General features: G+C 40.4%; 2 protein-coding genes across 11 annotated transcripts in view; one reads left to right on the top strand and one right to left on the bottom strand.

Annotated features, from left to right (window-relative positions):
* The window catches only part of hyls1 (HYLS1 centriolar and ciliogenesis associated), a 26,372-nt gene extending 4,145 nt beyond the window's left edge, over window positions 1-22,227 (top strand). For 7 of the 9 annotated variants that reach the window (XM_047043493.1, XM_047043490.1, XM_047043492.1 and 4 more), the window contains 6 exons: window positions 1,267-1,424; window positions 2,524-2,569; window positions 2,661-2,724; window positions 18,757-18,838; window positions 21,869-21,895; window positions 21,981-22,227. In XM_047043493.1, the coding sequence (XP_046899449.1) occupies window positions 1,267-1,424; window positions 2,524-2,569; window positions 2,661-2,724; window positions 18,757-18,838; window positions 21,869-21,895; window positions 21,981-22,115 (512 nt within the window). In that variant the 3' untranslated portion in view covers window positions 22,116-22,227. The remainder of the gene's footprint in view (window positions 1-1,266; window positions 1,425-2,523; window positions 2,570-2,660; window positions 2,725-18,756; window positions 18,839-21,868; window positions 21,896-21,980) is intronic. The other 2 variants (XM_047043487.1, XM_047043489.1) reach the window with 2 other exon arrangements.
* On the bottom strand, window positions 22,176-25,394 carry mrpl4 (mitochondrial ribosomal protein L4). 2 transcript variants are annotated; one of them, XM_047043495.1, is made up of 9 exons: window positions 25,174-25,394; window positions 24,953-25,034; window positions 23,930-24,101; window positions 23,801-23,852; window positions 23,507-23,624; window positions 22,970-23,028; window positions 22,732-22,841; window positions 22,569-22,642; window positions 22,176-22,401 (listed from the first exon to the last, which is right to left on the bottom strand). In XM_047043495.1, exons 1-9 carry the CDS (start codon window positions 25,219-25,221, stop codon window positions 22,256-22,258), a joined length of 861 nt encoding a protein of 286 aa, XP_046899451.1. In that variant the 5' UTR covers window positions 25,222-25,394; the 3' UTR covers window positions 22,176-22,255. The 2 variants fall into 2 exon arrangements, with proteins under 2 accessions (XP_046899451.1, XP_046899450.1); XM_047043494.1 differs by having other exon boundaries at window positions 22,922-23,028; window positions 25,174-25,375.

The following is a 25,394-nucleotide window of genomic DNA, read 5'->3' as shown; positions in this document are numbered from 1 at the left end:
AACTCTTTCTCCAATCTGCAGATTGATAATACAACAATAACTCAATTTAACGAAGTCATTCCGTTCGCGAAGAGGAGGACTAAAACCCTTTCTTCAACAATAGTGGGCTATCGCAGTCTGTCAAAGGCAAATATTTATTTCAATTGTACTGTTTGGTTGAGCATTGGCGAAACTGATGGTGTCAGAATAAATGCAAAATGCGTGTCAAAGTTGTCATGCGTGAGTCTGACAAATAATGAAATAGCTGTGTTGTCATTAGAACCCGTGTAGTTGCTCTTGAGAAAATACACTCGGCTACATAGCCGGCAGTTCTCTAATCGATCTCACGGTACTTTGATGGATACGTCACAGTGACCTAGCCTCGGCGCCGTCTCAAGTCAGACAAAAAGTCTTACCAGAATTCACTGCTTCAAGTCAGCCAGCTTTAGCCGGCTGTCGGAGCCGCCAGCACTGCATGAAGTCGGAATGCCTATTGTTTTGAAGGGGCGGCCTACCCCGTGCTCTGTGTGGTGCTGGGAATAACATTTACTTGCTTGCATATACTGTGCTAGCTGTGTTATGCTAGCTAGTTTAGTTTTGACAAATGCCCTAATAAACGCATAGAATAGGGGTTGTTTCTCTTGCTAGGTTACCTGTTCGTGCTGCCTGGTATATCATACTGACTTGCAGGGCCTGTCGGTGACTTCCATTGACAATGTATGGGAAGCAAAATACTATATGTCTACCACCCCCCCCTGAAAAAATCCTAGGGGAAACACTGAGCTGCATCAAAGAAGAGAACGCAGATGAGGTTTACGTTGGATAAAACGGTGGACCGGTCAATTAGCAAGCATTTTGTAAAGAAATGAAAACAAGGCGCACCATAACGATTATTTACACTCGCACAAATGCTCCCAAATAAATGTTGATATACAAATATACAAACACAATTTCGGAAGCATATGCAACCAAAATGGTTGCAAAGCCCTGAGAGTAAAGAAGGGTCTGTCTGCTATCCCATTAGGGTTTAATAATATTAGCATGACCCCGTTGACAATCTCTCAATGGGATCAAATACTTAACGTACACATGCATTAGGATTGAAAGCACTTCTAGATTCTAGTTGGTTAGTTAGTACAAAGTGTGAAATGTTCTGGATCTTGTGTGACATTTTGGCATTTAGCCTCCTTGCTAATCAGATATTTTCATGGTCTGGAAACTGAGATAATGATGAAGAAAAAAATCTACAAATACAATTTTGCGTCATGATTAATGTTTTTTTCGTAGGTGCTGTGAGTGGTCTTGAAGAGCGACTGGGAGATCTGCATGTTTCGATGTCTGCTAACCACGATTCTGAGCTGGAGAGGACAGACACAGACAGCATAAGTGACAGCTTTGAGGCTGATGGTCTCCCAAGTGCCTTCGAAGCCTACATCAAAGGAATGGTGGGTATTATTTTGGACCTCAAAATAAAGTGGATCCAACTGAGTTTAAACTTGTATTCATATTCTTATTGCCAGTGCAATATGATTGTTTATCCATTTGTGATCATATTACAAAAACTACAAACATTATCTTAGTTAAACTGAAAGTAAAAAACTTAAGTAAAAGCAGTTTTGTCCCCAATAAATGATGTCATTTAGCAACACACAGCCAATATATATTCGTACATTTCATGTTTTTGGAGTGGCCAGCAACTTTCCAGCCAATTATTTTCCAGCCAGCCAATCGCCTTCAGTGAGAAGTTTGTTCCTCCCTGGCTCATATTGTGAAACCAATGCCAATCATACTTTAGCAGGAGGAAAGTTCTGAAGTTCGAACAACAATTAGGTGTGCTGTTTGTCATTTTTTTTTGTTATATATATGATTCTCAATCCAGCTTTAAGGCCGATGTGTACTTCTGCGTCTCCGTTAACGGACGGACAGACGCACGCACGGAGTCGGACGGATTGGTTGAATTTATACTACTCCGACGGCTCTGCGTGCTGAAAGCAATTCACAGCCAGAACAGTAGATGGCGCTGCACTGCGATGCTAGCTAGGTTATCAAAAAGTCGGAGCAAATTTACAAATGAACCGTTTCATCAATAAAATAAGCACATTTTCAGCAACTACACTGCCCATTTCTCGTCACATTTTAATTCAGATGCTGATTTACATGTACTGTTTAGCTGAAATAAGAGTTATAAAAACTTACAACAATGGCGGTCAAAGGATTCTGTTCTCTTGTTGGTCACGGCAACCCCTCCCCCACCCCTGAAGCAAGCGGTTCTTAATACGGACCAATCATAGCCAAGGGGTATCAGTAAAAAGACGCACGGACAGACGGATAGTCAGGAAAATCAGGAGGCGCACCCAGAGCTCTGCGAGGGCTCTGCGAGGACACGCAGAGGGCGTTTCTTGACGGAGAGGGCGTTCCCCGTGTGCGTGTGCGTAAAAACGCAGAAGTATAAATCGGCCTTTAGTCCAGCCAACAAACAAAGGGAACATCTTGCTCTTCTAAAAATCGACTTTAATCTATAGGATTTCTTTATGCCATCAACAGGTTAGATCTCAGAGTGAGAATGACATCCGGCCCAGGGCCAAGTCTTGTAAGTGATCAGTGCACCTTTGACTCATAAAATCTGTACTCAGCTCAACCTATTGTAACCAATTCATTAACCAATTTATTGTTTCCATCAGTTATTCGCCCACTTATGGATCATCCACACACCAGGCATTTAAAGAAGACGGACCCAGTGGCAAAGTAAGGCAAAATTCAGACTTTATTGTAATATATTTTATAGGGTCATCTGTAGCACTATGGATTCAGGGTTCCCACACGTCCTGGAAAATTTTCAAGTCATGAAAAACACATGGAAAATGAGAGAAAGAAAAATAGCCTAGAAAATGTTGTGTTGTCCTGGAAATGTATTTTAACAATAGCTTGCAGTTGCTTGGTGATGTTGTGAACATACCCCTGGTTCATGTCACATGGTAGTACTGGCTAACAGCACTTTATTTACTTTGCTAGAATTACTTCAAAAGCAAAGCTACATTACAACGAGAGGGTACAATTTTGGGGAAATTCTGGGGTATGCTTGCGTCTGTTGCAGATGACGTTTTTTTTAGGTTAAATTTTACAACTGATATTTCTGTATATTTTAAATAAGTATGCATGCTTATTAATTATGAAGATAGAATAGATTAAAAAGCATACATGTGTTGCTCATTTACACTTACTACTAAAATACTAAGAGTTAAGTGTAGAATGAAACAGGGTTCAGTTGTCATTTCCCTTACTGCAAGAGAGAATGGTGATAGGCTATGTTGCAAGCTCACAAAGTTGAAACAGTTGCATCAAAACAAAGAAATTGGGCAATCCTGTGTAAAAATAGTCCTTACCTATATTACATTTAGTCATTTAGCAGACGCTCTTATCCAGAGCGACTCACAAGTAAGTACAGGGCCTTTCCCCCCGAGGCAAGTTGGGTGAAGTGCCTTGCCCAAGGACATAACGTAATTTGGCATGGCCAGGAATCAATCTGGCAACCTTCAGATTACTAGTCCGATTTCCTAACCGCTCAGCCATCTGACTCCCCTATATCTACCAACAATGTCACTGGCAGTTTCTTAGCTGGAATCGCGATTCAAACATTATCCTCTACATACTGAAAAAATGCCCCCATGAATGTAAATAAGCTTGAAATGTACTTATGGAAAACTGGCTAATATTACAAGTTTACTAGAAGTAATCATTGTGTCAGTAACAACAACAAGACTAGGGGGTCATGTGGTGTGACCGAATATCCGTAATGTAAATAGGGAGAACCGCCTTGCCCTTCCTTATCCACTCCAATCTTTCGGATATCATTGATATTCGAAGGCATCATTGATCTACAGGATTTATGATCATCATCTGATACCCCTCTAGTGGTTAATTGCTTTAATAATCTATCAGTCCCACCAATACTATCTCAACAGCGCATATACAGGGAAAACAAATCTGACTGATTATTAGCTAACTGGTTTGGTAGCTATTTTCTGGAGCTGGCTAACACAACTGGGATTATCTGCTACAGAAGAGCACATCCTAGTATAAACAGGCATAATTCCATTTCCCTCACCTGAAGAAGCTGCAGACCTGACCCCATGACCGGTAAATTAGTTTTACAGCTAAGCTAACTACTAGACTACCGATATGTGGGAATCGGCGTACAAAAATACAGGGTGTTGTTATCACAGCGGGGAAACATAGCTAGCTACTTGTTACCACCCTGGCATTTGTCTGTGGCGTTTCTGCAGCTGTCTTGCCGTTTTAGGTAGTTAGTGCAAGCTGAGTCCCAGAAACAAGCTGCTAAACTAGCTAATGTTCTACCAGAGAATATATAATAAGGGGAGAACTGCCACTCTCTGGAAACTTCTGGCTTCTAAACTTGTTGCAGTTCCACTCGAGGTTCCAAATGAGGGCGCTCACGGGCGAGTGCAGAATGAATGGAGCTATACCCCTCAAAATCCACTTTTCTCATGAAATAATTTATTGTCTAGTAATTTGAATGATGCATTCGAAAGGGGAGGCAAAAAAAATACACGCTGCTGGGTGTTAGATTTTTTTTAAGTCGCTTTTTTGTTCTAAAAAGCTTTTTAAAATGTCAATGACGTCATACAATCAGCATTCATTAACAGAATGCTAGAATGTTATGGGCAACAACAACTCACCTTGTAAGAAATCGAAAGGACATTAGTACTCGTTCATTCAACTTTCGACCTATAATCCATGTTGAACTTGCAAAAACTGAAATAAAATCTGAGCTTTCTCAATGACAATCAGGCGAGAGACAAATTTAGCCGTCTAACTCCATAGACTCCCATGCATTTTGCACTCGCCCGCGATCACCTCCAGTGGAACTCTGGTGGAACTACAATCAAATTCATTACAATGGTCTTAATAGGGAGTAGTGGACAGGCTCGCCGTAGACAGGCTTTGGTTCTACCATAGTTAATTGCGCATGCGTTCGTGACTGGCTAGCTAGTTAGCCACTGTTAGCTTCACTTTTTTTCACAAAAGCTTACATTATGCCTGAACCGTCTATTCATTTCATTCATTTATGCATTTAGCATATGCTTTTATCCAAAGTAACTTCCAAGAGAGACCAAAAAAATAAAATAATTGGCAAGTGACCATGGTATAAGCCAGTGACGTGCGGTGATGTCAGTAAGAGGGTAGGCACTGAGTTATGAAAGCCAGATTACCTAATTTATTGTTTAGGCTAGGCTACGTCAAAACAGTACGCACAAGCGCGGCACACATGCACGGTTGATATCAAGAAATGTCCAATCAGGATGACATATCTTACTCTCATGACATGACATATCGTAGTCTCTCTCTTGCACACGCACGCACACACACACACACACACACACCAATGTCCAGCACCAGAATGCAACCATCTTTATCCTTAACTATTGCACAGCGGCCAATTATGTTTGTCAGTCAGCAACAATGAGAACACACACTGTTCAATTGAATATGAAGGCAAATGGCTTGCAGTCGGCATTAATTCAACCAACTCAAAATGAAACCCAAAATAGTTTCTGACTCACCAATCGGTAGATTATGGATGGCAGTACAGCCGCTGACTGCTAGCACAGCCATATAGCCAATCTTTTTTGTCATACCAGTCCGTTTGAAACGAGCGGACAATTTTTGGTCCCTTTTGCTGGTGTAGTTCAGGCAAGGTTGGCATAGGGCCTCCCTCTTGCTAGCAACTCATTTTTGCCATTAAATCCAGCTTTGAAAAATGTCTTAGTTCTACGATATGGGGAGATACTGCTGCCGTCATTTTTACTTTGAATTTCGTGGGGGGTTCGCTTAGCTGGTGTAATGACGTCAGCTGCGCAAATGTCCAGTAATTTCTCGATTTTAATTGGTCCATGTTTGATACGTAACGTTGATGATTACTGGCATAACATAGTTACGTGCAAAGGCACAGCAGAGTTGTGCTTTTCGACGTACATGTTAAAGAATACAGGATCGAAGTGCGCATGCGCAACATGAGTTTTTCGTTGTCGTCCGCAATGAATGGACAGTAAAAGCACTGCTTATTCTACCATTTTGTTGTATTTGATTATGCGTAACTGCTACATTTATCATCGTAACGTCTAAACAATTGGAATAACACACACATTGCATATATACATCACAAGAATAATCAGTAAAAATACAAATATAAGTTTATTAAATATAATTATTTAATAAACATTTTTACGTTTGAAATTTGGCAGGGTAGGCAGTGCCTACCCTGACTGCACGTCACTGGTATAAGCGGGATAATGCCCTTTGAGGTGTACATTATCACCTCATGCCTCCGCATCGTCCATTATAAGGTGATAATATACACCTCGTTGGGCATTATCCCTTACTGATGCCCTTCAAGGTGTACATTATCATGAAATAATGGACGATGTGGAGGCGTGAACTGCTGCTTCCGCGGAGTCTATTATTTTATGATAACCTTATTAGGTATCATTACCTTATGGGCATCCCTCCAGCCAGAATTTTGTATTCATACAGAACATGATATAAACTGATTTATACCTTGGGATGGGTACTGAAACCCATTATTAAACTGGCTCTGTTGCTAAATTATGAAAGACCGTAGTATCGATAAGGTCTGACGCTATTGGTTCTGCTTTCAGTACTGGAGAAATTAAGGACATATTTCCAATCTATCATTGATAAATAAATGTTATCTTCCACATGTTATCTTTCCAACCATTTCTAATTTGCGATAATAAGACATTCGTCGGCTTTTTTGTTATTCACAATCCAGCAGCACTGTCTCATGCAACACCGAGCGCGCTTCTGTATACAGTGACGATGGTGGAGAGAATTAAATGCTGTGTGGTTATACTTCACAAGGATAGATACAGACAACTCGCTGCCACAAGTGCAACAAACAATTTGCATGCAAGGCTGATACCACTATACCAATGTTCAGTGTGTACTAGGGATGGGCATTCGACTAAATTGTCTTAATCGATCGTCGGGAGAATTAACGATCGATTTTCGATTAATAATTAACATTTTTATATTAAAATTCACAATTTATAGGCTATATTAAAAACCAGTGAAAATAGAAAAAACACAGCGTGTTTCCTCATTGAGATCTGTAGTGTAAAGGGCCCTATTATCGTCCACTCCAAATCTCCCAACGTTCGGGGCCCCATTATCGTCCACAACCGTTTCTTCCGTTAATTTCTTAAAGAAAATATGCAGCAGCAACAAAAGAAAGTAACTCATCGATATGTACATATCTTATTATGCCGCACACCAAATTACAGCTTCTTACTTCGAGATTTGAGTGTGTAAATACGCTCTCAAACCGTATGTGTAGCATCTGCCTTCCGCAGCGTCAAACTGACAATTCTCCATTGAAAGTGGTTGAGTGGATGATAATGGGACCCCCTGGCTAACTGCTAAAATCAGGAAAGTAACATTTCTAGGCATATCCGGATTGGATTTCAATACCGGAATGTTATAATATAGGTGTGTATCTATATATTAAAGTATAATGCTGTGACATAGGCCCAACGTTTTTAATTTGTAGTATAACGACATTTTGGTAACATTGCTAACGAGCGTCGAGAACTAGGTGGACGATAATGGGACCCCTTACTAGGGATTACAAGAAAAACAACTATTTCTGTAACTCCTAGAAGCGGAGCCGACAGCTAGAAGCCTGTGTTCAAACACAACTGACCCTCGTTTTTTTCCGGCTAATTAACAAAGCTTCATAAAAACCTTCGCCCTCAACAATACTTATGGGTAGCATATCCATCTCGATGGACTTACAGATCCGTTGGGTAATTTTCTCTGCTCGTTGTGCATCGCAGCTCCTCCGTGCTAGCACCAAGAGCAGGATGCACCGCCACTAACCAGGGTCGGATGTACGTTCTTCAAGTGGTACATCATTTGAGTCGTGGAGGAGTTGTATTTATACTCAGCTTTGCAGTGTTGGCAGTGAACAAAGGAATTTTTTAGTCAATATGGTCTCACGCTACACTTCGCCGTGACCTCTTCATATTTACTTTTGAAATAGCTAGTACATGGAAACTCGCCGGTAATTGAGTAGGCCTGTGGCGTTTTTTTCCAAACATTGGCTTCATTTGGTAAAATGTTTAGCTAATTGCTGCCACATAGCGAAATCCATTGCAATCCTTCAAGACTCACCCTACGCAACAGAACACGCATTAGTTTTATCGATGAACAAATAATGTTATCGACTAAATTCTTAATGATCGATAATCGATCGTCGATTAATTATGCCCATCCCTAGTGTGTACATTTAATTGAAACCAGGGCTCTCAAGTTTGATCAAAAGTTTAGCAGGAGAATACCATACGTCAACGTTTGGGTACAAAACTTTCGGGGGTGAAGGGGTGCTGGTAATGTTTCTGATTGGTTGGTTATAAAGGTCACATGATATGCTGGTTTTGGATGGTTTAATATAGGCCTTAGTGGTCCTCTAATACTGTATCTGAAGTCTCTTTACCGAAATTCAGCCTTGGTGCATAATTACAGCCACTACAAGCAGTATGCTAATGAGGAGGAGAGAGGTGGCACCATGCGCTAATGTTTACAATGGATGTATCGCAATGGCTTGTAGCCCCGTTGCTGTAAGCAATTGTTTCCCAATTCTCATCTGATCACCCTGGTTTGCAGAGGTGCACACTCAGTCATTTCAATGAGGGGAAAGGCGGATATCGCGCGCGCTATAACAACAGCAGAATGGTTATCCAAATAACAAAGTGTTCAGCACTCACGTTACGCCATGTGTATTCACACACATACTTGATGCTATCTACCTTTACATTAGCGACAGTAACTGAGCTGTTAGCTGCAAAGCTAATGTTACAGCCACATTCTAAGGGTAGCAAGCTCGGTAACCATATACAGTAAAGTAACAAAATGATAGCGTTAGTTAACTTACTTGTCAGAGGTTTGTAGCTGGACCAAGGAGAGTTAGTACTATTCCAGAATTTTATTTCAGCAAGGCCAGCTTTATATTAGCTCAAGTTGAGGGAACAGGGAACGGCGCAGACATACAAAACAAGTTGTGTTGGCGCATTTCCAGAGAAAATAAAATTAAGACACTGGGTCTTCAGAGGCTCGGTGAAGGAATTGTAAAAATACTTTTGTTTTCCTTTGTACATCCAAACTGAGCAAATGTAATGCTTCGTTCGTTTGCAAGCCATGTCTCTCGAGGATAAAAACACTTGCTCGGTCATAGCTCAGTTTCTCATTGGCGGGCCAGATTATCTGGGTAGGCGATTTTCAAACCGAGCGTTTGAGAATTTATTTTCTCTAAGGTGGAGAAGAATACCCAGGGCTTGGTTTACACCTATTGAAATTTCTAGCCACTGGGGGACAAAAGGCAGGCTAGGGGAACTCATATTAATGTTAAATAACCTCCTAAAGTGAAGTTTCCATGTCATGTGACCTTTAACTCTGTATAACTGGAGACAACTATGGCTCAAAAATACGCATCGTCCATTAGTTGCATATAGCGGGACAAGTTATCACTACCCAGTGTGAGACATTATTGAAATGAGTGAGTCTCACAGCAAATGCGTGAGACTTGAGCCCTGTTTGAAACATTGCTGTTTCTTTCACTATAGATAATTTGATTAACAAAAAAGCAATATGAATTCTGTTCTCAGTTTGTGTTTTTATGAAAAAACCCAAAGTTCTAATAAGAATACCATTAAAGTACCTGATTGATAAGGAATATCGGTAACAGTAGTAATACCGTTAAAACCTTAACAATAACCATCCCTATTTAAACAACGGCTTAGTTTAATTCCCTTTGTGACGCGTTCTGTAGATTAGAACATCAATTAAAGGTCCCATGACATGAACATTTCACTTTAGGAGGTTATTTAACATTAATGAGTTCCACTTGCCTACCTTTGGTCCCCCAGTAGCTAAAAATGTTGATAGGTGTAAACCAAAGCCCTGGGTATTCTTCTCCGCCTTTGACAAAATGAAAGCTGAAATGCTCAGTTTTGGAAATGCTGGTTTTATGACGTCATAATAGGGCTGGGCGGTATGACAGGATATACCGTGCAACGGTAGAAATGTGTCTACCGGGAGAGATTTGGCTATACCGTTTCAACCGCGGTATACTTTTCAGTGTTTCCCACACAGACTATTTTGTGGCGATGCACCACAGAATCAACACCGGACGCCACATATTGCATTCAGTAAAAAAATAAATAAAAATCTGTAAACGAGTTAAGGCCAGAAACCACAGGTTAATAGGGTAACATTTTTAACTGATAGATATCACCATTAAACCTACCCAGTTGACTACTTATATTAAGACAATGTTTTTTTGCATTACAAGTTTTCTGAATATTTTATTTAGATATGCAAATGAGGCACAATTTAATCAAATATGTGTAATTTTCCAGAACTGAAATCTGATTATTGGTTAAAGTTAGGTAAAAAAAATGTTGTCCTTTTGTTGATACTTTGAAAATAAAGTTTTTTGAAATCTCTTTCACTTCAGAAATCAGAAAATACTGTCAACACTCATAAAAAACGATTTTCGCCACTTTTTTTGAATAAAATTCCAGATAAATCAGGCTATGAAACATTTATTATCAAACCCCTCTGTAAACTCCTAGACAAAGTAAATAGGAAGATAAATAGAAAGTTTGATGTATGTTAGTACTACAGAAGTGGAGATTTCATGCTCAGAGCATGAGAAAAACCTAATTTTGAGAACTGGCTTTTAAAAAAGTGTTTGTATACAAATGGATTTGAAAGCTCTATTTACAGACAAAATATCTCATCAAGACCTTAGCAACAACAACAGAAAACATCCCAAACACATTCAAACTGAAAATGTAACCAGCATTGGCTTTTAACTGAACAGAACTGTAGTAAAACACACACGCACCCGCACAGACACACTGCAACTAGAACTTCCACCCTGGTTTGGTGGTTGTCCATCCTGCTTAACATGCCTATAGCCTAACTTATGTGTGCAGCCTAGTTTTCCATGCCTGCTTCATATGTTGGACCCTCATCCCTATCTTGCTGATGCCTATTCAGTTTTGCAGTGCTCAGACACTCTGCTTCATGCTGGTTGCGCAAGTCTCAGATTTGGACTTTCGGAACCGATCAGTTTCCCTCATGGCGTTAACTGTAACAACGTGCTATGAAGCCACAACCTCTCCATTACACTTAGCATGGCAGAGGCACCTTCATTAAAAGTGGAGCTGGCCATACTGGCTGCTGCCTTAACTCTGCTTTTTGGACACCGCACCCATACAACAGAGTTGAGGCACTCGTTTGCATTCTGAGTGCCTCAATGCTGCATTTGCTGCAGCAGGCTGTCACATGACATGCGGTGGTACACTGGGATAAGCTGCTTCCCCACCTCGTGGGTTATATAGGTTCCAGCATGGTGTTTATGGCTACCAGGGGATTTCCATTCTCCTCTGCATTTCTATACCAACACCAGAAAGCCTGCCTGATCTGCTCCCTGGTCCTTTGCAGTGACTCCAGCCCTCTTTCAATTCTTGCCACTAAAATGTAATGCTTAGTGTATTTACTTACTGTTCATTTGGCCAAGTTTTATTGTTAAAGTTATGTTTTTGCCACTAAAGTAAATGTATGTATATCGGTAGGCGACATTATCTAAATATTGTCCACCCTGATAGGGGAAAAGCCTGTGGGGCCTACTGTAAAACTGACTAACACATGAATTAAATACTTTATTGATCCGTAAAACAAATTGATGAAGGCTACAGTGGAGCAGTGGGTGTGGGTGGGGGTGGGGGTGTGGGGAGAATACAATACAGCAATGCTTTCATTAGTCATTGATGTTATCCAAAGTGGCACATTTGACCAGAGTGGGAAAGATGCATTTATTTTCCCATACCCCAACCCTAACTCGTGGGCTAAGAGCACCATTCGCACATTCAAGTCAAAGGCAACGTTGTTTCTCGTTCCGTCTTGCAGACGCATAGATGTAAGCCTATATATACTTTTGCGGTAGATTACCCATCTATTTTGCACGGACTACACTCCAGAAGCAAACAACTACTAAGAGCCATGATTTTGCGGATGAATAATAATTTTAAACCCTGTCCTTGTGCAATCAGGTCAAATTCATTCATTAACCAGTTCATGCAATCGCGCTACATAAACTTTCAGCTGTGAGGCGCGTTGTTCATGTTCAGCGCTATCTACTCTTTTCCCATCGATAATTTTGCATAGATTGAGCTTGACAGTCGTCTTCATTAAACTGTTGAGCCTTTTATTTAGGAAGTGACAATAGTTGTCTTATTTTCTTAGAAGTTTGTGTTAGTGCTTCTTTCGGCATTTTGAGATTCAAAAGGTCTCGCTGACAGCTAAACCAGGAAGCGTCAGTGCGCATCACATGATGCAATTGAACGAATCAGGTTATCAGAAATCGACTCCAGCCAATCGGATTTCTTATTTAAGTCAAACCCTCCCTTTGTACTTTCACGATTGGTTGCTGATACAAAGGAAATGACCATGTTTGGATCGGATAACATTATGCAGGAGAAAGAGAGCTTTACAACGATACCAAGAATGTCATAGTGAAGCCAACGGTCGCGGTACTGTATGTTACTTTAGAATGCTAACTTTTGTTGAATTTTGGTGAAATCCACAGGCACAACAAGACAAAGTGCAGTAAAATAAACACTTTAAAATATATTTTGAACGTTTTCTTTCAACTAGTTTGAAAATAGACATGTTGAGGAAGCAAAATAGCTAAGAAAATCAAAATTGACCAGTATACGAAAAACTCATTTTTTTGCCTGCCGTGTCTCGCCTTAACGGCGTTAACACAAACCCAAATTAACGGCGTACATTTTTTTATCGCGCGATTAATGCTCTTTTTGACCTAGCAAACTTTTTAGTTTTTTTCACATTCTGTTGCAACAACACTGACGTTAGAAAAACTACAATACCGCACCGGATCTAGCTAGACCGGACACAAAACAACAGCACGCCACACACACTTGTTTGGGCTTGCGAGCCGGCTAAAGAGTAGTAGCAGAGCCCGTTTACGGATATTAGACATTCTCTGGCAGTGGCGAACCGTGAGTACTACAGTCCCTGACAAAAGTCTTGTCACTTATCCATTTTGTAGAAACAACTATTTATAACCTGACTTTTAATTAATCAATTGGTTTTAGAAATGGCTCATATGAAAGCTAAAACCCTCCCAAATTATGTTTAATATACTAAAATAAATTTGCTTCACTGAAGAAACATTTATAATTTAATGAACAAAGAAAGGTCAGATTTTGGCAAGACAAAAGTCTTGTCGCCTTGTCATATGATGCACCCAATCCTAGATTACAGCCTCACCTGTGATCAATAATTGATCAATCAATTAGTGGGTGTGTATAAAAAGAACCCCAGCACAACAGACCTTCACATAAACTGCAACTTGACCTCTGACAACATGCCTAAGATTCACCCTGAGACCAAAGTTTTGATTATCAAGAGTCTGAAGACCAGATCCACTGCTGAGGTGGCTAACACCTTCAATGTGTCACAGCGCCAAGTCCAAAGAATGAGAAAAAGATTTGAAGAGACTGCAGATGTTTTTGACAAGCCTAGGTCCGGCAGACCCCGCAAGACAACTGCTTGGGAGGACCGTTTGTTGGCTCGAAAATCCAAGGCCAGCCCCTTTTTCACTGCAGCAGAGCTCCACCAGGTCTGGTCACCTCAAGTCCCCGTGTCAACCAGGACAGTTTGTAGAATTCTGTCTCGAAATGGCCTCTTTGGTCGAATCAGTGCCCAGAAACCAGCACTAAACAAAAGGCAATTAAAAAAACGTGTGGCATTTGCCAAGGCCCACAGCCTGCTAAAAGGATGGACGCTGGAAAAGTGGCAGAAGGTGGATTTCTCAGATGAATCTTCGGTGGAATTACATCACAGCCGCCGCAAATATTGTAGGAGACCTACTGGAGCGCGCATGGATCCGAGATTCACCCAGAAAACTGTTAAGTTTGGTGGCGGAAAAATCATGGTCTGGGGTTACATCCAGTATGGGGGTGTACGAGAGATTTGCAGGGTGGAAGGCAATATCAATAGCCTAAAATATCAAGATGTATTAGCTACCTCTTACATTCCCAACCATAAAAGGGGTCAAATGTTGCAGCAGGATGGTGCTCCATCGCATACTTCCATCTCTACATCAAAGTTCCTCAAGGCAAAGAAGATCAAGGTGCTCCAGGACTGGCCAGCCCAGTCACCAGACATGAACATCATTGAGCATGTCTGGGGTAGAATGAAAGAGGAAGCATGGAAGACGCAACCAAAGAATCTTGATGAACTCTGGGAGGCATGTAAGACTGCTTTCTTTGCTATTCCTGATGACTTCATCAATAAATTGTATGAATCATTGTCGAACCGCATGGATGCAGTCCTTCAAGCTCATGGAAGTCATACAAGATACTAAATATGGATCTCAAAGCACCACTACTTCATTCACATATGTTATGCAACATATTTTTGTATTTTAAGTAAATTATTTCTTTAATTTTCACATTACTTTATGTAGACGACAAAACTTTTGTCTTGCCAATTTCTGACATTTCTGTGTTCATTAAATGATCAATATTTCTTCAGTGAAGCAAATTTATTTTAGTATATTAAACGTAATTTGGGGGGGGGTTTAGCTTTCATATGAGCCATTTCTAAAACCAATTGATTAATTAAAAGTCAGGTTATAAATAGTTGTTTCTACAAAATGGATAAGTGACAAGACTTTTGTCAGGGACTGTACAGCTGGGCCTTCACCTCGGCCATCACCGCCGAGAAAAAAATCATAGCGGAAAAAAGTAACAATACGATTAATTGAATGGGTTAAACAAGTGCAATCCTTTAATTAGCTAACGATGACACGGATGTAAACAAATAGACCATAACGTCAATAATATCTGTTCAGGCACACCGAGTAGCCTACAACGCTCGCCTTCTGCGTAGGAGTAACGCGTATCTATTAAGTGATAATACTTGTATCTGAAGTAGTACACTAACTAAACTGTTAAATAAATTATAGAGATGGAGCAGCATATTTCTTTCACCTTCCATGTTCATCTTGACATTAGCTATAGCCATAGAGCGCAAGCTAACCCCAGTGTCATGGCAACTGAACGTCATCGTATCTGAAAAGCTCCGTGGACCCCGTCCACACTACTACGCGAACCCAGCGTTTTCAAATGTCTCCGGCTAGGGGAGCGTATTCGAAAAGCTCTGTTTTCAGTGTCCGAATACGCCGTATTAGTGTGGACGGGAGGTGCAAACGGAGACATATGTATGCGTTTTTAAATTTACAGGGGCTAGTGTGGACGGTGCCTCTGTCTCTCAACCGCTCTAACCACTCTGCAAGAGATTAGGACTTCATGAAGGCCTAGGATGTTTTGTTTTGTTCCCGCCCACTTGAAATCAAAGCGTGATTGGTCGATTTGCCCGTCACTTCACACCAAAACACGTAGCTTGGCCTTCCCCAGGATTTGTGAAGTCCTAACCAATGAATGAGCCAGCTAACTGGGCCTTAATAGAGACAGACAGATTCTGATTGGAAAACATGTTTTCAGGACATGAACTTGACAGTAAGCTTAACTATAGAACACAGATGAAAGAAAATGTATTCAATGTATTGTATTAAATTAAATGAGATATGTATTTATTTATTATTATTTATTGAATACTTTATTATTAGTATTAAATATATTATTATTTATAATTTGTTTAGGCCTTCTCTGAAGGCGTAGAAGGCCCTGAAGGTTCCCCACTGTTCTCTGGTAGTAGGCTAACGTTACGTTTTGAGTTGATTGCCAGCGCCAGATGCCGAAATGGATGCCAATAAGATTCTGAATGGAAAGTTTACTTTTAAAAGGTTGCCAAATGGTTCCATTGACAAGACGAAAGTGATCAGTGTGTTCTGTCGTTGTGAACTGAGCTATCATCGCATCACAAAATGATTCGCACCTCCACAGAAACAACAACAAACTAAAAATGTCTGCATATGCAGGTAGAAATGCTAGCGCTAAATAACTATTTAACTGGTCGGCTCCATGACGCCGGGTAAGTAGCTAGCTCCTGAGACTTCTCACCAAAAGAACGAAAGGGAACCTTCGATCAAGACATGTTCGTAGGTACCTAGCGAAAAGTAGCCTCAACTTTCCTAGACCTTTAGCTACGGCACTAATGCTTACTAGAACGGCATAGGTATGCATCGTTGCTAACGTGTGCTGACGTTGTGACTGTGCGTATGTGAGAGACGCATGAGTGAAAGAGACAGAGGGAGAGCAGGGAAAGGAAATGCAGTTGAACGAATCCACCTTATTCCTAGCTCCCATGATCCATTTCCTGAATTATGGACGCAACTTCTGGAGCCGGCGATTGTCATGGTAACGCTCATAAAGAGTCATTGCGGTAAGCTAATTCTGTTGCGAAGTGGGACACAACCTTGTGTACCATATAGCAGTCCCACATCTCCGGTCCTGGGTTTTAGTTTCATCGTCAGGTGAAATACAAACGGCTGGGTGCTCATGTGTTGCTGGACCGGGGCACTACTAACCCACAAAAATTCCTATATGAACACTTGCATCCCATCTTTACTGGCAGAACTGGGACTAAATCTGTGGAGGTCTTTCGTAGCCCAAACACAAAGTAGGATGCAGATTTCCTCCGTCGGTTTTTTGTCCACAAAATGAAATGAGTAGCATTCACATATGAGTGTTTTGGGTGGTCTCTTCAAGGCTAGGTTTTTCAACTACATTCTTGTGTAGTCCTCATCTGTTGGCAGGCGATGGAAACTGTACCATGTGTCACAAGAACAATCCCTTTCTGTTGTGGGTGTGTTCAACACACTGTCGTTGAAGCCACAGATTTAGCTTAGTCTGGTTGTTGCCTAAGGAAAGCCGGCAGGATTCTAAGAGACTGTTCCCACCCATCCTTCAGTCTCTTTACCCCGCTGCCTTCTGGCAGGCGTTACCGCAGCATCCGGTCGTGCACACGCAGACTGGACAATAGTTTCTACCCAATGGCCATCGGGCTTCTGGATGGACACTGATATGGACATTGATTTACTGCACACTAGTCACTTATACACTGTCACTTTCAGCTACTGGTTGCACTATCAGTAACGTTGCACTACTGTACCTCACCACCAGGCTCCTGTATGGTCATTGACATAGTCACTGATCTGCAATTATGCACTATTGTACTCCACTTAGGTCAGAATAGGGTTGAAATAGGTTTTATGTGCATTTAGGGTTAGTATAGTGTATTATTTATTGTTATCTGTAATTTAGGAAGTTTTAGTATTAGGGTTAGTATAGTCGATTATTTATTGCTATCTGTATATTTAGGAAGTTTCACTTATTTAAGCTCAGCATAGATGTAAATTATGTTCTGTGTACTTATATGTTATGTAACGCCAGTTGCTTGCCTTGTCTTGTCTTAAGAATTTCAGTGCCCAGTCTGACCTTGTGTTGTTCTGTGTACTTGACAAATAAAAGACTTGAACTTGTTAGTAAAGCCGCAAACGGCGCAACAGGTAGCTTACCAGAGCTCCGCAATTAGTCTTATAACGATAATAAAAACAATATAAATGACAACATATATTTAAAAACAAACCAGTTTTAGTTGAATTCCAGTTGAAATTCCTTTAGAAAGAATCACTGTTGACGGCTGGCTGGGACTAACGTATAGCAAACCACAACTTCCGCTACTCAACGGAAGTTACATTTACATTTAGTCATTTAGCAGACGCTCTTATCCAGAGCGACTTACAGTAAGTACAGGGACATTCTCCCCGAGGCAAGTAGGGTGAAGTGCCTTGCCCAAGGACTCAACGTCATGAGCACCGGCCGGGAATCGACCTTTATAGTGTTAAAACCTTAATAGTGTTAACCTTAATAGTGTTAAAACATTATTTTTTTTATGAAACGTTATTTGTGGCGCCTGGTGTTGATTCTTTGGCGCACCGCCACAAATTAGTCTGTGTGGGAAACACTGATATGGTTATGGTTACCTAGCTTTCTACTCTTAGAATGTGGCTGTAACATTAGCTCTGCAGCTAATCTCTAACAGCTCAGTTACTGTTGATAATGTAAAGGTAGATGGCATCAAGTAGGTGTGTGAATACACACACTGTAACGCGAGTGTTGTACACTTTTGTTATTTGGATAACCATTCTGCTGTTGGTGATATGGAACGCGCAATATCAGCCTTTCCCCTCATTGAAATGACTGAGTGTGGACCTCTGCAAACCAGGGTGATCAGATGACAATGGGCAAATTCGAGTTATCTTACAGCAACGGGGCTACGGGGCTCCTCCTCATTAGCATTTAAAGCTACAGACACAGAAACGGCATGTCCTGAGGAAAGCTCTTTGTGGGACTATATAAAAGCATCCAAAAACTGCATGTCATGGGACCTTTAACTTTTTTGATATTTCCACACCTATGAAGTAGTCCCAGTTTTTGGACCATATTACACTTGCATATCAATACAACAAGTTTGTCGTAAATCTTTAAATGTGGCGTTTTGACAGTGGTCCAAAGGACGCACAGAGAGCAACATATTAGTGTTTGATGTGATCCCTGTCTGTCATGCCAACTATATAATAACTGAAAATGCAATGGAAAATGATCTCTAGAAAAGAGTGGGAACCCTTTGATTGCTTTGATATTATTGGAGGTTGATAGTTAAATGTTATCTCCCATCTAGGTATTTCCAGTACAAACAGGATTGGGAAATGTTTAAGCCTCCTGGACAGAAGGAGAGGAAAGCATTGCACTGGAAAATCAGGGTATGAATATAAACTTTAATAACTCAGTGTATTTGTTGGCTGACAGGCTTATTGCGACCATTAAATAAGCAATACTCTTTTGTAGTAAGCTAATGTGACTAGTCACTGTTCTCTTAAGGACACACTTCATCAGTATGACATATCTACAGGTTAGCATTGTATGGAGGACTAAAAGTGCCCAAATTAATTAAATAAATACACCATTAAATAATTACTTAAATGTGTCATTCATTAATTAAACTTTGAATTAAATACATACATTAGTTATTAAATGTGTCATGAATTCATTAAAATACCCATTCATTTGATGTAAAATACATATATAATCAGGAGTCAGATGGCTGAGCGGTGAGGGAGATGGGCTGGTAATCGGAAGGTTGCCGGATCGATTTCCTGCCCTGCCAAAAATTACTTCACCCTACTTGCCTCAGGGGGAATGTCCCTGTACTTACTGTAAGTCGCTCTGGATAAGAGCGTCTGCTAAATGACTAAATATAATAATTTCACTTTTTAATTTATTATTTCATAGTCTTGTGTTACTGTGCAGTGGACAATATTCAAATGCAATACGCTAAACAGCGCCCTCAGTCAATTTCATTTTCATGTCACCATGTGTTGCAGTGCTTCATGAATTTATTTTATCTGTCAAACTCACCCATCAAAGTCAGTGGGTGGGGCTAACGCAAATCTAGTCACATTTTAGATTTAGCAGAGGATATGGAAGCAGGACCTCCTCACCCAGAGCATGTAGCGAGTAAAGCAGAGGAACTTATTGAAGCACTTTCCGACCAAGATATTGACCACAGAGTGACTGCAAATTTAGAAGAAATAGTCCAACGCTTCTCTGGTACCAGGGTGCATCAGCATCTTCCTCAATCAAATTGCTGCTTCTCTCAGCAGCTCCGGGCAAGTTTTAGACATTTGGTCCTGCACCTAGCACGCTGTCTCAACATTGGGGCTAGCCGGACCGACTTTCCCCTTGATTTTTAGTCGTTGCATTGCAAAGTGCGAAAATAACTTCAACTCTGCTTTACTCGATACATGCTGTGGGTGAGCAGGGACTGCTTCCACATCCTCTGCTAAGTTTAAAATGTCTCTCACCAACTCCCTAGAAAGTTCATGAAGATCCTCCATCGTCTATATCCAGGCACTCTACTTCAGACCAACACAATGGATCAGACTAGATTTGTGTTAGCCCCACCCACTGACTTTGATGGGCAAGTTTGACAGATAAAATAAATTCATGAAGCACTGCAACACATGGTGAAATGAAAACGCAATTGACTGAGGGCGCTGTTAAGCGTTTTGCATTTAAATATTGTTCACTGCATAGCAGTGTTTCCCACACATGGGAAGCAGACGCTCTTATCCAGAGCGACCTACAGTACTCGAAGTTTCCCCTTCGTTCTTTTGGTGAGAAGTCTCAAGAGCTAGCTACTTACCCGGCGTCATGGAGCCGACCAGTTAAATAGTTGTTTAGCACTAGCGTTGCTACATGATTAATGCAGAAATTAAATGTTAGTTGTTGTTAATTTTGTGAAGGTGTGAATCATTTTGGATTAATATTTACTGTAACAAATTATTAACAAATTAACTGTGTAACGAATTATTAACGAAGGAATTCTTACGACCCCCCCCCCCCCCCCCCCCCCCCCCCCCGGTCTGACAACCCCCACCCCTCCCCGCCACAATTAGATTTCTAATCTGTGGGAAACACTGCACAGTAACACAGGATCATTAAATAATTAAATAGTGAAGTAATTTTAATGTATTTTACATCAAATGAATTGGTATTTTAATGAATTCATGACACATTTATTAACATTTGTATGTATTTAATTCCAATTGTAATTGATTAATGACACATTTAAGTAATTATTTAATGGTGTATTTAATTAATTTTGCCACTTTTAATCCTCCATATCATTGGTACAGATAGCATGTTATAATTGACCTATTGCGAAAGCCACGCCCCAAAACGGCTTTGACCAATCCTACCTTAGCTACCGGTCACTAACTGAAGAAGCTCGAAAATTCTATAGGGAACATACAAAATCCGATAGCAAGTACCCAAGGATTTTAGAGCCACAGCCCAAAATCCAAGAGTAAAAGTGTCATGCCCCCATTCTCAGCTGAATATCTTAAAGTTCAACAAACATACTTTTGTCTGTTTCAAGGTCTGTTTTGCGATTGTACTCTCTCTGAAGCCCTACTAGCTAGTTAGAATAGTGAGATTACATTCGCAAAACTGGATTTGAATTTTTTTTGATGCCATTTACTAGTATGACTAGGCCTACTCCTAATATTATCTTAATAGTAGCTATCTTTTAGAGCTAGTATTAGCAACAAAAACTAAACTATCCGCTGTAAAGCTAGACAGAGCTAGCGGCCACGTAGGTACAGTACAGAAGCTAACATAATGTTGTCAACTGACGCTGTATGTAGCCACTACTACTAGTAAAATGATATTAGCAGTAGTTAATCATATTCGTAAGTAATCATTTAAAATCCAGTTTTGCAAATATTATCTCACATCTAACAGCATTATTTACTTTAATTTGGAATCATAGATTATAAACTTAAACATGACCCCATAACAACCAATTACAAATTGATTTGCTTTTATCACTGAAGCAGTTTAACCTTGGCCCCTCTACTAGTACTACTGTACTGTTAATCTAGTACAGTATGCTTTATTGATATGTCCCCTTCCTTGTAGATTTGAATACTCTGAATATATCCACTGCATATTGCTATCTGTTTCCCCTCAATCTGGAGGTATTACTCCAATATGAATCCCTTACACTGACCGGTACTTATAGAGCAGTCTGCTACTTATAGAGCAGTTTACAGTAGTACCCGCTATACAAAGAAGCAAGGCTTGACAGAGTAACAATGGTAACTAAGGTGGGCGTGGCTTATGCAAAAGGTCAATTGATTGGTACAAAAACTTAATTTATATGTATGATATATAACTTGAAACGTTGTGACATTGGCAAAGCTGTTCAAATGTACCTTTCTTACTGTCAGGATCAACTCTCATATCAGCCACCTCCAGTAAGTATGACTTAATCTTAATGTTTTAACTGTGGTCAGTAAAAATGCTTGCATATAACAAGCCTTGTTCTCCCTCCCCCTCCAGCCCAAACCCCAGAAAATATTTGTGGTCAACAGTTACGTGGTGCCCACAGAAAAGAAACGATCAGCCTTACGATGGGAGGTGCGGCATGATATGGCTAATGGATTACTGCCACCGAAAGTAAATTATCGCCTATAGGATTCTGCTAGAATCCCTTTTTTGGTTTCCTTGTAATCACGTAGACTGTTCTTTTTTGTCTTATTTATTCACAGGTTTTTATTGAGCATATTAAACAAATTCAATAACTGACATTTCATTACACTTGCTTTATTTTAATGTTAAGGTAAATCACTGTAGGGGAGCTTGAAAGGGTATAAAGGTGTAAATCTGTGGTTGTGCCAAAGCAGCTTGTTTTCCAGGAACTTGACAGCTTCAAGTGTAAGGACCAGGACCTCGTGTTTCAACATGCTGTGAACATTCAGACCTGCAAATATAGAAATAATTTGTCCAAACTTAGCATTAGTTTTATCCATCAGTAATGTCAAGATTCACAGATGTTTTTGATATTTCAGATATTTTGTTAAATACATCTTTGCAAAAAAAGAAACCCTCTTACGAGTTCTGAGGTGGTTTGAATACAGTTTGTTTTACCTATGGCTGGAATGACATTCACCATCTTCAGCCCTGCAGTAGCCTGAAGTATGTTGCCAGGTAAGTTGTCAGTCCTTTAAAATGTGAGAAAGTACAAATTTCATATAATTTATGGGAATTATAACTGATTTGTGAGAAGTGTGCGCTGTGTAACAGTACTTACGCATCCACTAACAATACAGACTCCCCGCAGTATCTGTATCTGATGAGGTCCACAAGATATTGTGGGTCTGGTGTAGGAATGTTCAGAGAGTCCACCACATGCAGGTAATTCTGAAACATGGGAAGAAATTAACACAAAAACATCTAACTTTATCCAACTGTATAATACGATAGGTTACAATTTACAGTACCTGTGCCAATTTAGAGCTAAGGGCTATCTTCAATCCTTGGACACGTACTTTAATAGGGATCATGTAGTAATAACTAGTTGGTCCTCTGGGACCATGAGAAACTCCACCTGAAAAACAAATGAGTTGAGCAGCATGGCTGATGTGAGCATTAAATACAATATTTTATGCACTGCCTGAATGTCAAAGGTTTGTGCATTCATTCAGTGGGTTCTTATTTTTAAACCATTTTTGACATTGTAGATCAGTACTGAAGTCATCAACACTATGAAATGGCACATAAGGAATTGTGTATCATCCAGTGAAATTAATGATTCAGGCTGACCACTTCTGTTCAAATTTCGCAGCTACCCTTTGGCTTGAAGACTGCATTACATATTCTTGGCATTCAACCAGCTTTTAACAGGTGCAATTTTTTAAAGTTATTTGCTGGTGGGAAATATCAGAACAAAAATATAGAAAAACCCTGGAATAAGTATGCTTCTGGTACTTCTGTGTTCATCTAGCATTGTTTTGTCTAACTTAATGCAAACCGTAACTATATCAATTTGTCAAGTTTTGTAACACTGCCAGATGTGTAATCCTCACCTCCCCTCCATATAGGGGATCTGATGCTTCCATGCCGAGCCCTCCCACTTCCCTTCTGGTTCCAGGGCTTTTTTCCTCCGCCCCGAACCTCTGATCTGACTTTTGTATTGGCGTGACTCTAAAATACATTTGAAAGAAAAACATACTTACATGGGGTATCACATTGCAACCATGTCTATTCTTACACATTTCCTTCATTCATGCCTATCTGTTCAGATACAATTTAATATCTGACTAAACTGATTTATTTATTTATTTTAAACCTCCGTTTGTGAGACAAGTTTTAAAACTTACAATTCTCTTGTAATTTCTCTGCCATAGTTCAACTTCATGAAGGATGTCAATCCTGGAGGGAATACAAATGGATTTCTGTAACATAACACTTGCTGGCTGACGGGTAAAGGGGACTGATATAATTTTTACCTGGTCGGTACTGCAAAGACATCAGGGTGAAGGTCCACCAGACCCAGGGGTTCACTCTCATGCCTCACCAATGTGTCCACCCATGTCTGTACAGGGCTTAGGTGAGAGGGGACTGAGGCCTCACATCTCTGCAACACTCGGAGACCAGAGTTTGATGACGGTGGCTGCCTCCCTGGAAGATAACATGAGGGAGAGCTCCAAATTACCTGCTTGGAGGATGTTAACTCACTGCCAGATATGTGGGTCTATAACCTTTATCCAATGTAATTTTGGAGCCAAATGGAGTAGAACTTTCCAATGTCATATTGTTGTATATGTGACATTTGACAACTTTTAGGAATCCCCTTATTAACAACCCAAGTTATCACTTTCTAAGATTGACATGCTCTTAACAGCTCCAATTAGAAAGTCAATTATCGTAAAGATAATGGGCATTAGTAGACATTATCTTGCGTAGCAAAACAGGGAGTCAGATGGCTGAGCGCCGAGGGAGTCGGGCTAGTAATCAGAAGGTTGCCGGATCGATTCCCCGCCGTGTCAAATGACGCTGTGTCCTTGGGCAAGGCACTTCACCCTACTTGCCTCAAGGGGAATGTCCCTGTACTTACTGTAAGTCGCTCTGGATAAGAGCGTCTGCTAAATGACTACGTGTAAAGTGTAAAACGTATACTTTGGTTTATAGTATGGTGTTGTAGAGAAAGGGAGTCAGGTGGCTGAGCGGTTAGGGAATCAGGCTAGTAATCTGAAGGTTGCCAGTTCGATTCCGGCTGTGCCGTTGTGTCCTTGGGGCACTTCACCCTACTTGAAAACTCAGATAGCTGATATATTGTATGAGACAAAAACGTTAATATACTTAACATAGCCAAACACATTTAACATGAATGTTCCTCGTCTGCAATAGGAATTTGTGGAAGAAGTTGGAATAAGGATATGGGAGACCTGTGTCAACATAATCAAGATTAAGCCTACAGACAATCATCTTTATCAATGCTCAGAATTCTTAATTGTGGATTTAAGTCTTACTAGATCTTGCAGGGTCCACGAGATTAGACGGGAGGCGTAAATTGGACGGGATTGCGTTTTCTCCAGAGAATGACGAGGCAAACTGAAATATAAATAAAAAAAGCCTATGTAATAATGGATCAACTTCAGTCTTGTACAGAGCTGTAGTTAATCGTGATTGAGACCAGACATGCAAATCCAAAAGCATTATCTACTAGTTAACTAGCTAGCCTAACACTTACCCTTTTTGCAATGCCTTTGCTACAAACTGTTAAAGAAATTCGGAACATTTTGACGAGGCAATCAAATACGTGCAATTTTCTTTATATGTTCCAAATTTAAGCCAACATGTTTTCAAAACGTTCTTTCTCAATCCAAAAGGTCATGTGTGTTGTCGCACAGTTATAACGTAAAAAGAGGTAGGGCGTGTCTTGGGTCCCAGAGAAAAAGATTTCTATGGCTC

Source organism: Hypomesus transpacificus, chromosome 21 (genome assembly GCF_021917145.1).
Source record: "Hypomesus transpacificus isolate Combined female chromosome 21, fHypTra1, whole genome shotgun sequence".
Classification (NCBI taxonomy): domain Eukaryota; kingdom Metazoa; phylum Chordata; class Actinopteri; order Osmeriformes; family Osmeridae; genus Hypomesus; species Hypomesus transpacificus.
The sequence above is the reverse complement of the archived record's forward strand: the minus strand, read 5'-3'. Positions and strand labels throughout refer to the sequence as shown.